The 14,198-nt window shown below is 34.5% G+C and overlaps 2 protein-coding genes across 2 annotated transcripts; both read right to left on the bottom strand.

The window, feature by feature from the left end:
• Positions 1-1,284: 1,284 nt before the first annotated feature.
• Positions 1,285-6,426, bottom strand: LOC18035296 (LAG1 longevity assurance homolog 2). Its single transcript, XM_006422960.2, has 6 exons — positions 6,088-6,426; positions 4,447-4,655; positions 4,075-4,230; positions 2,731-2,916; positions 2,463-2,638; positions 1,285-1,764 (listed from the first exon to the last, which is right to left on the bottom strand). Exons 1-6 carry the CDS (start codon positions 6,202-6,204, stop codon positions 1,745-1,747), a joined length of 864 nt encoding a protein of 287 aa, XP_006423023.1. The 5' UTR covers positions 6,205-6,426; the 3' UTR covers positions 1,285-1,744.
• Positions 6,427-10,951: 4,525 nt separating this feature from the next.
• Positions 10,952-13,910, bottom strand: LOC18033641 (abscisic acid 8'-hydroxylase 4). Its single transcript, XM_006422958.2, has 9 exons — positions 13,610-13,910; positions 13,186-13,507; positions 12,804-12,953; positions 12,421-12,669; positions 12,238-12,327; positions 12,048-12,126; positions 11,783-11,889; positions 11,442-11,560; positions 10,952-11,323 (listed from the first exon to the last, which is right to left on the bottom strand). The coding sequence occupies exons 1-9, from the start codon at positions 13,810-13,812 to the stop codon at positions 11,227-11,229; spliced, it is 1,416 nt and encodes a 471-aa protein (XP_006423021.1). The 5' UTR covers positions 13,813-13,910; the 3' UTR covers positions 10,952-11,226.
• Positions 13,911-14,198: the final 288 nt, after the last annotated feature.

The raw sequence follows: 14,198 nt of genomic DNA, 5'->3' as shown, positions 1-14,198 counted from the left end.
TAAAACCTCTTAACTTAAAAAAAAAAAAATTATTTCACCACTATAATTTAATGATTGTACAAAAAGATTTTTTTTTTTTTTTTAATTTGACCTAGTCTTAGACTCTTCTCGATCCACTAAACTTTGTGAGTAAAGACTTTGTTCAAATCGGGGGAAAAAATGAAAAAAAAAATCTTAATATATGTTAAGACTACACAAACTATTACGTTAACCTAAAATTTTTTTATACTAAATTTCATCTCAAATAATATATCATTTATTTAGTGATTAATATTTTTTTGTAATATCTAATTGAATTAATTGTATTATCTCATTAATTAATCGATGAATTCTATATTATCTAAGGTAGTATTTGAAATAAAAAAAAAATTAAAATGCGTACTGCTGGCTTAAAATAAATAGACAACAAATTTCACAAAAAAAGGAAAGTAATAAGAAATTAAGGTAGTTGGACGCGGGAGGCATCCAAACAAAAATACAGTTGGCATTGGATTAGTGTCAAACACTGAAACTCAAAGCGCAATTACGTAACCAAATACGACAATTTTTGTGGGGAAAGCTTTATTTAACCGACCAGACCAGACCAGACCAATCAAAAGCTGATGCAACACTAATTGTCCGCTGGCAATATACCACTAATTCTAAGAAATTTCATAGTGATGTTACGCTACACGTCACCAGAACTCGGGAAATCTTTCGTCACATTGGATTGTGCTGCTAATGCTATTAAGGTTTCGCGCAGATTAATTAATAATAATTCCTCAGCCAACACCTATGTTAATTTGCTGTTTCCATATCAAACACAGGCGAAGCTAAAGAATAATTAAAAAGAAAAATTATGAGAAAAAGGTAACATCCGAACTCAAGTTCTGTGTGATTTGTTTGATTATGTGCTAAATTCTCAAATTAACTGGCTTCTTCATTGATGATAATGAGGTGAGTTTAAGATTAAGGGTGCATTTGGAATTAAGGTACTATACCTTTTAAACTGCAACTACTGTAAAAAAAAAATATAATTATGAAATATAAATTAATAATATATAATAAATATAAATTTTAAATAATAATTTTGATAAAATTATTAATAATATAATAAATTTTTCATTATACAAGTGAAAAATCATATCAACATACCTTTCAAATTACAACAGTTAGTGTTTACCAATCACTTTATTACTGTAGCTTTTAAGTTATAACTGTCCAACCTCAATACCAATCGCACACTAAAACATTCATTGAAAATCTGAAAATTCCATTCATAGTATCAAAATGTAATGTTATTATGTGAAAAAACAAGTGTCAAAACACTGTGAGGAAGGAATGAAATGTGCTCAAGCAAATTATAACTATTTTGTGTATCCAGAACTCGCAATCACTTTCAAGCTACCAGAATCTAACCACTAGTGAGAAAACCCCAACAACAGAAGCTTTTTTCATCTCTATTCCATTTCTTGATAAAAGTGCTACTACTAAAACAACGGTTTATCAGAAGAAACAAATTATACAGGAACTGCCTATTATTTGTACAGCTGAAAGAAAAGAAGACGATATATGATTGATGGTATGGGATTATCTCTACCCGGAGATGAATCGCTGAACAATTATTATGGAACAAAAATTTCACCAGCCTCGTGATATGATACCAATTAAGTGCAGAGACTAATCTACAGACGACCAAAGTAATCAATCTCCCCATGGCTAGCATCATCGGCAAGAACCAATAAGTTGGAACAAAATCTTCCACCTAATCATCATCCTCAGAATCTGCATTTGGTTGTAGACAAGTTAAGCAAGAAGCCTTAGAAAAATATCCGAGATGCCAATTGAAATGGTGCCAAACAAGGTTAAAAATGATGTGGCACTATGCGAAAAATTACATGCTAGAAAAGGTTGTGAGAATATATTACATTTGGTATGCACTATGTGTATGCAAAGGGTTGAAGGAACAAGGACCACGGGCAACCACACCCATGGACTCTCAGAGTCCAAAAGAAAGTCCAATCTGTAATCTGTCAGTCCAGTTTTCTCCAAAAAGTAGGCCCCACAAACTCTACTTGAAAGGAATAGAAGAAGAACTTGAAAAAATTTGCCTTCTTAAATTATAAAGAAAACATGACCTGAGGTGGGGAGAGGGGGAAGTATCGTTTCAATTTCAGAGATATTGTTGTTCATGGGTGAAATTGCATAAGCAACTTATATATTGGATCATTATGGATGCACTCTCACTTGCAGGCAGGAAATTGGTCCCCTTTTTCCCCAAACTATGACATTAATGTATGTGGCAATTGCAACACAAAAATGACGGTAATAGGAATTTTCTAGCTAAATGATTATATGGGATCAAGTTTCCTGCAGACTATCAAAGCACAACCATTGATTATTTCCAAAGAGAGAAAGACTAATGAGAATAACTGATAACACTGAATGAATTAAACTAACAACGGAAACATCAAAATGCTTACCAGATCTTATATCTTCCCCCAGTTGACCACTTTTCAGCTGTCTCCATATCATTGAGAATATGAGAACCCACCAGTATATGTGGAACACAAACAGCATCAGCAACATTGTATTGAACATGTAGTAAATGAACATATCATAACTCTCTGATAGGTTCAAGTAGAACTGAAGGTCATAGCTGGAAAGTGCAAACCACAAAATCAAATAAGCCAAAGAAATTGCTAGATAACCAAATAAGGTGACATCAAGTCGTTTATCATGCAGGCAAACCTTGTACATTTGATGACCCAAAATGGGAAGAATATTAATCGTAGAATGACCCAAGATATTGCAAATAATCCAAAGATCACGGTTGCTCCAAGTTCATTCTCAGAATATTTAAAAACTTTGGCAGCTTCCATAAAAACATCACTTGCATCATGCAGAGCAAGAATAATAGAGCCAATCTGGAAAAACCTACAAGAAAGAAAAAAAAAAAGAAAAAACAATTACTCTCACAATATATCATTGAGTGAAATATCAACCATTTTTGCTCATCAGGTTATCCTACTATAAAACAAAAATTGATAAGGGTTGAGAAATCTGAAACTCTCAAGGGCCCAATATTCCATAACAAAAGATCTAAGTTCTATGCTATGTTAATGACTTAATGTTCACATGCTCATAATATAATCAGTAGAAATATAATCCAACTGATAGCGGAGCTCTTTACAAGGATGTTTCATTTAACATGCCCCCTCTCATCATTTAGCAGCTTGAAAACAGAATAAGGGGTCATGAATATGATACACCCAATGAAGAAGAATTAAAGTAAACATCTTTATAATATCAGTGAAACAGTAACAATTAAAATATTCCAAATAGCTTAAGAAACGACATTTGTATTCTATGTCGCATAACATAACTTATAAAGTACTAGAGATTTAAATGATTAAATGAACCCAGAATATTTAATGCCACAAATTAGAAAAGAGTTTCCCAACGGCACAAATTTAAATGATTAAATGAAGACTAGCGAGTTACAGAAAATAGTTTACATACATCAACATCAGTAAAAGGATATATTGGTATCCATGATCTTAGCCACGATTGTGCTTAAGAAGCTGAAACAAAAGTGTATTGTCCAGAAGTCTTTAGGTCTTTTCAAGTTCAATCAGCAAATAACCCAAAAATTCAAGAGAAAATGTGCACACAATACAAACAATAACAAGATGTCAATAAACTCATCACAAAGTACAAAGTCACCAAATTTATTTTTAAGTTACCACACACCCCACCCCACCCCACCCAAAAATAAACATATTCCCAATGGATTTGAACCTTGATCTGTTATTATAAGAGAATAATAACATATAACTAACAACAAAGACAAGATGAACACTATAAAATATGTACACACCCCTGGCTCAGGTTAGACTTTTGCAAAATCCATAGTACTTATTCATTAATGAATAATGAACAAAGATCTGATGACAGGCAAGGGCCAATAATAAGGATTAAAAATAATAGGATAGAATTCCACATAAATAGGATACACAATCAGTTTAAAAACATGTGACTGCAGGCCACATATTGCGTTAATTTCAGTGTATCTAGACATATCTGATTTATTACCTAGTAAAATATGAGTATCCAATCAGGAGAACAGTAATTACATGATGAGCCATCATCACAGCGAAATCCTTCCTTCGAGTCTCCCATGTAAGAAGTGCAGCAATGCTATAGATATAGAATCCACATTGGCACATGTAATAAAGCATTATAGGAAGCCTGGAAAAAAACAAAAGACACATGTCAGTTAAGACAATAAAGAAAACAGATCAACTCTTGTTGACCACATAAATACATGAGGGCACATCCCAAAGTCACAAAATGAGACCGAAAGAAATGCATTCAATCCAATTATGAACAACTACAGAAGCGACTGTAGCATTGATCATTTTTCCAGCAATTGGATGAAAAATTCCAGGCATATTTTGCACTTACTTCAACTCTTGATTTGGCCAGCCTTTGAAGTACAAGTTTGTATCTGTGAACCATGGCTCATCGCAGGCAATTTTGAGAATACAGAACTCAACAGTAGCATAGTATGTCAGCTTCCACATAGATTCTGAACATTTGCTAATTTTTGCCCTTGTAGTTTCATTTATCTTCAACTGGGGACGTCCTTTATTCAACAACCAGAGAGCTAGCCTCTACAAAGAGGCAAAGAATAATCAACTATAAAGAAAATATCGAGTGTTTTTTATAACATAAATACCGCACATAGAAAAAACAGAAGTGGTACCCCAAAAAAAAAAAAGCTATACTTGGTATAAATTATCAGAAACAATATGTGCACAGAATCATTGCTTCTTTTGATGATCGAAACATGACTTTTTGTAGGCATCATCATGGAATATGTGGGAAGTCAATTCCGAAATAGCTAATTAATACAATGAATTTCAGATATCATATCTATGTGAAAATATACAAAATATAACAACTGCAAGCCCTTACAACAAGCTCTTCAGCACCAATACAAATTTCTCGCGACTCAAAAAAAAAAAAAAACGATGTCATCATCAAATTTAAGCTGTCACATCTTGAAGAAAATCAACTCTTCTGCCAATTTACCATGTATAGCCCAAAGATCCACTTTATCCTAGAACTCCAACCTTTGCAAAGTGTCACCTTTTTTTTCCCTCTCCCTATTTCTACTCTTTAACAAAATTTCCCTATTTCTACTCTTTAACAAATTTTCCCTATTTCTACTTTTTAACAAATTTCTTCGTAATCATGAGGAAACCAACTAAAATCCAAGGGCCTGTCACTAAGCTTCCTATTGCACATTTATACACAAAAAAAAGCGCAAAATCCAATGAAAATCCCCGCCACAAAACAACTCAGTTCATTGCTGGTATAGATGCAAAAAAGAATAATAACATAAAGGTCAATTTTTTTTATTTTTCCTTTTATTGCAAAGAATTCAATAAAACATAACCTAATACAACTACATAACTAAAGGGATGCTCGGAACTGCTGTTTTCTGCTAAACTTTGAAAGGAAAATAGCTAAAGTGTTTGTTAAATGCACACTTTTACTCAATTTTACTTGGAAGCTAATGACCTCCAACTATCTAACCACTCCTACTTTGAAAGCCAGTCATTCCATTCTACATCGCAACTGTAAACTAAATGCCAAAAAACCTCAATCTCTTTGAAATTGAGGTGCGATTGGCTTTCAAATCCCACAATTGCAGGGTGGAATCACCATATGTCAACAGTACGTTGGAGAGCAAGTTGTAGAGATTAGCTTCCACACTTTTACAAAACACGTTTTAGCTGACGCGCGTAAAAAGCCGAAGCACATCCGTCAACTAACATATACTAAATCTACTTGATTGTTCTCAAATTTCCAGCTAAAACCACATAAAGTTCTAAAGTTTCCTTCGATTCTTCTTGATTTTCCAGCAACCAAACAGACAAAATACTAAATCATAGCAGTTAACGCAACACAAAGCCAAATTGACGTCAAATTATCAACAAAAAATGACGATAATAATATTAACAAACGAAACCTAAAATATACATTTGTTACAAGAAATCTAATATAATAAAACAACACAAAGAAGCAACAAAATCTTACTCGAAAGATGAATCTATCCAAAAAGAACCTGGCGACGAGGAAGCCGGGAGCGAAGAGTAAAGGGACGACGAAATGCCACGCGTCCGGCTGTGTACTCTCACTACGGATCGGGTCCATGCGCGATTTTCGAGTCAATATTCAGAACGACAAAAGTTAAACTAAAAACAAATCCAATTAATCGTCGCCGAAAATGAAAACAACCGCATTTTAATTTTCGAGCTAATTTTGCGCAAAAGAAGAGTTTAATTTGTTGAAAAAAAGGGGAAGAAAGAAAGAAGAGAACTTTGATTCTTTGAGCCGTTGTTTCACAAATTTAACAAACGAAATCCGAATTTATTATTTTCGAGGCTTAAGGTGCGAAAAGAGAGGGAGAGAGGGTTTGCGGCCCCAAATAGTGAGCCCAAATTTTTTCTTGACACGTGGCCAAGTGGGCCCCGCCTAAGCGGCTGTAGGTTCTATAAAATATTACAACGAATTTTAACCGTAATCTAATAGATTAAAACAAAAATAAATAAATAAATAAATAAAAGGGGTTTAGTTTTAAAATTAATTTTCTTTTTCCCCTTGTCCGTCGAGAAATTTTACGAACTAAATCAATTGTGAAGTGACACCTACAACATTCATTTGATGATAGGGGTGCTTGTTAGAAATAATTCATTTGATATGGATAAGTACTTGCCACATAAATGAAAGTACTATACCATTATATATGAACATTGAAGTGGTATTTATTTGGAAAAAATATTACCAACTGAGAAGTATTAAAGTAGCTCATTCATATAGTGGGAAGCACTAATTGAGTGAGACTACAAGAATACTCGATCCTAAAAATTTAATATTAACACGGATTAGTTAATTACATAACATAAAAAAAATATTTTTTAGTCTATTAATTAAACATGCGAAATAAAAACCGTACTAATTATCTAATCACGTTCTGCTTAGAGGAAGCATGGCACTAACATACATTAACGACATAACCAATCACAGCTTGGTTTTATCATATCTTTACAGAGGGAAAAATGAGAAAGAAAAGAAAAGGGGCCTTAAAATCTTAATCATTATACTTGATAGATAAGATAATATTGTATTACGTATGTAGTATTTAGACCTTTGCTTGTGTGGTCAGGAAACTCGAGCACAGCAACGGAGACTTGGTTCCAAATTCATTTTTGAGGATCAGCTTCTCTGGTTGCTGTCTCAGAGCCATTTGCTTGCATTTCATTGAATGGAGGAGTCAGATAAGAAGAGCTGTGGTTGGTACCGGTGCCATAATTTGATTAAGTGTGCTGCATGTTACTCATCAACATTTGTCTTTGCTTATAATTTTTTTTTTTATAGCTATTAGCATCAACGGAGACGGCCCCACGTGGGTAGTAGTAACCTTTACAGAACAGCATTCCTTTGTAACCTTTACAGCAAATACAATTAAATAAATGATAATTGTTGAGATCTGGCAGTAAACTACCTGCCAAAATGATAAGTGGGGGTGGTGTTATAAAAACGACGTGAGTTTTACATCAATAAAGATTCGGATAATCTATAATTTTATCTTCTGTGAGCGATGCCACAGCTTATTTCTATCTCTATCTCTATCTCTTTGGATCAAGCTTCTAGTTCCTTTCGCTTCTGGAGCTGGGCTGGACTTTTCTGCGCCATCTTCAACGTAGCCCATGATCTTGCACCTAGTCCATGGACTTGTGTTTTATTGTAGGACTACTGGGCTGCGCTGTACGATAGTGGTTCAGCTGCAACCTTTTTGTGAGTTTTATGGGCTCTGCTGCAAGACTAATAGTCCTGTCGCAGGCTTTTTGATTCATGGTTCTTGCCCTCTCTTTTTGACTTTTCATGACCCTGCTGCATGATTCACAACACAAGCATTTAGTCTTTAAACTTCTGATTCATGGACTATGTAGAAAATGGTGCAGAAAAGTCCAAATCACCACAGCCAGTCAGCCCAAAAGTAAAATTCAATGGGCATATATTGGGCTCGTGTTGGACCGTTACAGGCAGCTCTTTCTAGTTGCAATCCAGGACGGGCCCAGTCAGGCCCAAGTCAAACAAAAGCTTTACTATCAACACACGCAATGGGAATTAAGCGCAAGATTGGCCTACTTGATAACGCATTACTTACCCCGAAAGTCAACATCATTTGAAGCAATTTTAGTAGGTGAAAATGACCCTGTTGGTTCTATAATCGGAAATTTTGTTTTTCGTTTTAACTTCAAACATTGGCCAGTCGGTCTTGAAGCTTCATGATCCTGCTTAATAATTGACGTATGCAATGGTGGGGATTAGCATGTCTGCCCACAAGGTTTGAAGATTCATTTTACTTGAAAAAGATTTGACCCTTTTAAGTAATTATGTCTTAAGGTCTAATCAAGCGAGTGACTCATAATACGTCAACCTCTCATTAGACGAGCTCTTTGTCATCATTCAATAAAAAGTTGACACACGGCGAGTCGCTCTCGTGATCGCTGCTCTTGTGTGTTGTATTAAAATCAATAAATCACGTTTTTAATCTTGGCATCACTTGTTTAAAATAGGTTTAGATAATTAGTTGTAATTTGTGGTTATATATAAGTATGTAACAGGCAAGAGGATATGATACACAAAACGATTAAATAGAATTATCATTGATTATTATTAATTCAAACCAATCATTTTTGTTGGTTTTACGTAGTATATATATCATTAAGGAAAAATATTCACCGTCCACTCATTTTTTTTCTAACTTTTAAAAAAATACACAATTCTTTTTTTTTTTTGCTGGAATCCACCTAAAGTTACATTTTGTTTCACTTTTCCACTTTCGTTTGGAATCCGTTAAGAAAACTAACGGAAACTTAAGAAAATGACAATTTTACCCCCAAACCAAAAATTACAATTTCACCCTAAAAATGCCAAAAATAATTAGATTTAACGATGAATATCATTATTGGTACGTTAATGAAGTACAAAAAAATCTTAACTACTTGAGATTATAACTCAATAAATAATAAAACTCTACTTATTTTAAATTCAATTTATGGTTTGTGAGATTGAACTATTTTTAATACTACTGTTATAATTTAGCATTCTAATTACAAACATATTTAAAAAAAAAAACCATGCATTTGATGGTTGTGGAATTGATTTCTTTATTGACCGATGGGGAAAATAATTAGATTGAATCTGATTATTTTTGGTAATTTTTAATGTGAAATTGTAATTTTCATTTTGGGGGTAAAATGGTCATTTTTTAAGTTTGTACTAGTTTTCTTAACGGATTCCAAACGGAAGTGGAAAAGTGAAATAAAATGTAACTTTAGGTGGATTCCAGCAAAAAAAAAAAAAAAATTGTGTTTTTTTGAAAAAGTTAGAAAAAACGGGCGGACGGTGGATATTTTTCCTATCATTAATCTCACCCGACATGATCAATCTTATACATCAATGAAGACTCATCAATATTGATTCATAAACTTCTCTTCAACGTATACTATTTCAAAAGTCTTAATCAAATCGATATATGATGACACTAATTATATTATCATTTTAATGTTCAACTGTCATTTTGTCATACTTTTAGCTATCGATCATATTTCTCGATGTCCCAAATCAAACAGAAATTTTACTATCAACACTCATAATGAGAATTAAGCACTACATTGGCCTTAAAAATGTTGAAAATCAATATCATTTGAAAGAACTAATCGATAGATAATTTTGAGCTACATATAGGGATGGAGAGAGATTTTAGCAATTTCAGTAAGTGAAAATGACCTTGTTGGTTCTATAAATGGAAATTTTCTTTTTCGTTTTAACTTTAAACATTGGCTAGTCGGTCTTTTTGGTGCTGGAAGCTTCATGATCCTGCTTAATAATTGACGTATGCAATGATGGAGATTTAGGTGTCTGCCCATAAGGTTTGAAGATTTATTTCACTTGAATAGTATTTCTAAAGTCTTAAACAAATCGATACACTAATTATGATGACACTAATTACGTTATCATTTTTGTGTTTTATTGTCTTTTTTTTTTTCATATTTTTAACTGTTGGTCACATTTCCCACTTTCAATTTTGAAAATTAGGGCAGACGCGGTTTGAGCTAATTTAATTGAAAAATCCATTTTAGATGAGTTTGAACAATTTTGAACCGATTAATTCCGATTCGATTAAAGTCTTCGAAAAAAGTGATCGAAAAAAAAATGAACAACTTGAATGATCACGTACCAAAACATTAAAAGCCCACCACATAAAAAGTTGGCCCTTTTCAAGAATTCAATCCTTGAAGGATCAATTGGTTGGAATAATGGAGGACAGAAGGGTTAGGGTTTGGTCAATTTTATGGTTTTAATGGGTTGGGGCGTGAGGTCATCACGTGCATTGCCCTACATTTTTAGATCACCCTCCCCCAGAAAGCCTTTAATTATAAGCCTTAAGAGAAGAAAAAGAAAGAAAAATCAAAGTATGGGGCCACCGGCAACCGGCCAATGGCTTCATCTTCAAAATTTGACGGTGGACGTGGGTTGGTTTAAGACTCTTATTGTGATGTCCTTAATTGGCTGCTGGTCCCTCGTGAATAAGCCAGTGCCCTCCAACTAAGGGCATTGTCGTTAAGCCAATCAGATGACCGACACGTGGCCCTTTTGAGACCACCTGCTGCTGACCCCCACGTGAGGCAATATGCACCCTCGCTCGGTAACATCCATTCACATGATCCTGACGATGGGATGTGCCGTACAATAATTGGTTCGCTGGTCAATGTTCTTATTTATTACTTAGTCCATTCTATGTCAAATTGTCAATAATTTTACGGATTATGTTTCTCATTACATTGCATTTCACTTCACATCGGATTATGAACACAACTTTAATTGTGGGATCCCAATTATATTAAATATTACTAATATCACCATTGCCATTTAGGCAAAATCAAAGATACAGAGTACAACTCCCGGAGCCAAACTGGAGTTACGACGTCGAACTTCAATTTGGGAAATTAATAATCTTTCTCGCTATATATAATACATTCGGACTTAAGAAGCAACATTACAAGATCCAAATCAATCGGTACCCAATCTCTAGGATTCCGATGAAAAAGAAAGTAGTAGGGTTAGGAGGTCGACAGATTCTTTGTGACAATTGAATTAGCAATTTCAACAAGGGACTCTCCAAAATCTAGCCGGGAGTCCTTTTTCCGGAACCGGAAATGGGCCGTATTGAATCCCATTTTGCGAGCCCACGACTTCCCATCTGCAAACCAGAGAAAAGAAAAACAGAGTTGTCAAAAATATTTAGTGGGCAAGTGTTTGATAAAATTTCTGTGCCTCTACGGAGAGAACTAGATGCCGTGGTTAGTGTAAATTTGTACCTGAATTCGGTGACTAAATGGTGGATTAAAATGAGCATCTCCAGCTTGGCGAGTTCATTTCCGGGGCAGGCGTGCACTCCAAGGCCAAAAGGCACGAACGTATTGGGTCTTGGGGCTACCTGCATCCGCCCACAACCATTAAAAATTCCGTCAACTTTTTACTTTTACTCCCCGATACTGCACACGCACGCGTGCCTCTCTGAGCCAGAGAAAAGAAAGACAAAAAGGAAAAAACACTTGACCGCGCGTGCATGTACGAGTATATTCGTCGACTGTTTTGCTTCTTCTCATAAAAGAAAACTGTGCAGGTTTTACTCGATAACTGATGTTTTCTAGCGTACCTTAAACCGCGAAGGGTCAACTTTCTGAGGTTCTGAGAAAAATTCAGAATTGTGATGGATGTTCCTGAACAATGGCATCACTTTCCAGCCTTTTGGGATGAGGAATCCTGTCGATTAAGTTAAAAAAAAATTTCTTTCTTTATCAGAATAGAAACCTCTTAAATGCTGGCAGTTATCTAGAGGAAATCAAAAGGTGCGAAGAATCTTCTGGTTCTTTTGTTTTGTTTCTTTTCTTTTTTAAAAAAAATAAATAAAAGTCACTCACCTTTGTATTCTACATCACACACGGCTTCCCTGAATGTGAAAGATATGATGCTTGCCATCCTCATACTCTCCAATATGAACTGTCATTAATTTAAAAAGAATACACATATACAAATTAGATCCTTTTATTCAGGCTGTGATGATTTCTCAATTTTCGTCACGTTTAACTACAGGAACACTGTAGAACTTACCCTATAGGTACACCGCATATTCTTTGTCTGTGCCCATGTTAAAGCCCTTTGGCCTCCGTTATTTGATTCGTGTACCAACTTTTGCTCTGCCTGCAGTAACATTAAACCAATGATTAAATTAACCACTTAAACACAATCTTATTCCCCCTTTTTTTTTAAAAGGGATGATTTGCTTACTCTAACCTTTACAGCTTCTAGAAGTTTTGGGTTATCGTGGAGGTATTTGAGAATCCAAGTTAGGACACTAGCTGTTGTGTCCTGAGCTGCAAAAAGAACTCCAATTATGTTGTCGGCAATTTGATCCTCTGTTAGAGTCCGCCCCTTCTCATCTCTGGAGTTCAAAAGACAACCCAGCAGATCCTTTTCCAGTAATCTTTTCTCCTTCCTCTCACAAATTATCTCACTTACAATCTGACTCAGCCTTTTCCTTGCCTTCATCATCACCAAACAAATTAAATTAATGAATCGGCAGTTAATAATTAGTAAAACAAATAATCAATGAACATGTTATGCAATTTGGACTAAATTAAGTTCAACAATGATTAATAGTTGATTATTATTATTACCAAGAGAGCTTTGTGGTACGCAGTCCCTGGAATGTTCGATGGAAAAGAATTGTATCCTTTATCTACTATGAGATAATTTTGCTTCAGCTTCTCTCTGTAGCTATCATCTAAATTACCAAAAATGGATAGAATGCCGACATCAAAAGAGAACTGTAGAGGATCAAGATAATAAAACCCACTGCAGGTTAGCGCATATATGATTCAAGCAAAATAAATAAATTAAAAAACCCACCAAACATTTAAAAAACAAATCCAAGCAACCCCACCACCCAAAGTCAAGGATATTATATTTAGTAAATATATATATATATATAATATAGTTTTACATAAGCAACATGGGCTATACATAAGAAACATGTTTACAAATTAATAGAAGTTTAACCTTCTTCATCTCTTTAAAGGTGTTAATGACTTGTCCCACGGCGCAAGATTCCAAGGCAGAGATGGCTATAGCTTCAATATCAGGAATCAGCTTCTTAATTCTTTCAGGGGACAATGAACTTTGAACAAGCTTTCTTAAACGAGCATGGTAGCCCGCTTGGTGAAAGAACAAAGCAGAAGGGCCAATAATTTTCTCTTTGCTTTTCGGATACGTTGGCTTGAAAAAGTGAGCATGAGTTGCCAGCACAAATTTTGCAGCCTCAGGACTCGCTAGCATAACGCATGGGCAGCCAAGTATGTGTGTTTTGAATATCTCTCCATATCTACAAAATTTATGGCACCACCATTAGCAAACAAAAGGATAATATGCAGTACAATTATAATATAAAGATTTATTATAAATGGTAATTAATGATAACAAGAACCTTTTTTGCTTAGTGGCAAAGAAGACATTAGGATCTTGAGAGTAAATTTGAAGAGTTTCACCAATAAAAGGCCAACCCATTGAACCAGGAGGAAGCTTAGCACATTTTTCGGCTTCTCTTTTTAGCTTTGTTAACAAAATATATGAAATAAGAGAAGAAAGGAGGAATAACAAGCATGCTAAGTTTGAAACTATGGACTCCATTACTTGTAGAAATGTAGCACCTCTTTCTCTTTTTTACTTTTTCTATGCTAAATCTCTCTTTGTTTAGTTAAATCAAAGGAGAAGTGGAGATCCTTTCAAAAAAAAAAAAAAAAAAAGGAGAAGTGGAAATAATAATGTGGGAATGATGGTTTAGATAGCGAAAGCAAGGTTTCTGTTGATGAAATGAGTGTGTGAAGAAGTGAGGTGGGTTGGTTCAATTTATATAGGAGTGAAGAGGAAGGGATACTGGATAAAGACAAATGGGATATATTTGGAAGAAGATTTTGCCATTTGTAATGTAGGGATTGCACTGCACTAAAATATTATTTATTAGTGAAAATTCATAGATATCCAAGATCCAACGTTAATATTGTGGCCCTATTGCA

This window comes from Citrus clementina, unplaced genomic scaffold, assembly GCF_000493195.1.
Source record: "Citrus clementina cultivar Clemenules unplaced genomic scaffold, Citrus_clementina_v1.0 scaffold_8, whole genome shotgun sequence".
Taxonomy (NCBI): domain Eukaryota; kingdom Viridiplantae; phylum Streptophyta; class Magnoliopsida; order Sapindales; family Rutaceae; genus Citrus; species Citrus x clementina.
Note: the sequence above shows the minus strand (reverse complement) of the source record. Positions and strands in the feature narration are given on the sequence as shown.

Bases quoted from the DNA above. Each gene is read 5' to 3' on its own strand.
- LOC18035296 (XM_006422960.2), bottom strand. From the start codon at position 6,204: ATGGACCCGATCCGTAGTGAGAGTACACAGCCGGACGCGTGGCATTTC. The intron at 4,231-4,446 runs GTAAGTGCAAAA...GTTTTTTTCCAG, and splicing joins TGGCCAAATCAAGAGTTGAA to GCTTCCTATAATGCTTTATT. The intron at 2,917-4,074 runs GTAATAAATCAG...TCTTTCTTGTAG, and splicing joins GGATACTCATATTTTACTAG to GTTTTTCCAGATTGGCTCTA.
- LOC18033641 (XM_006422958.2), bottom strand. From the start codon at position 13,812: ATGGAGTCCATAGTTTCAAACTTAGCATGCTTGTTATTCCTCCTTTCT. The intron at 13,508-13,609 runs GTTCTTGTTATC...TAAATTTTGTAG, and splicing joins TTTGCCACTAAGCAAAAAAG to ATATGGAGAGATATTCAAAA. The intron at 12,954-13,185 runs GTTAAACTTCTA...GATCCTCTACAG, and splicing joins CCTTTAAAGAGATGAAGAAG to TTCTCTTTTGATGTCGGCAT.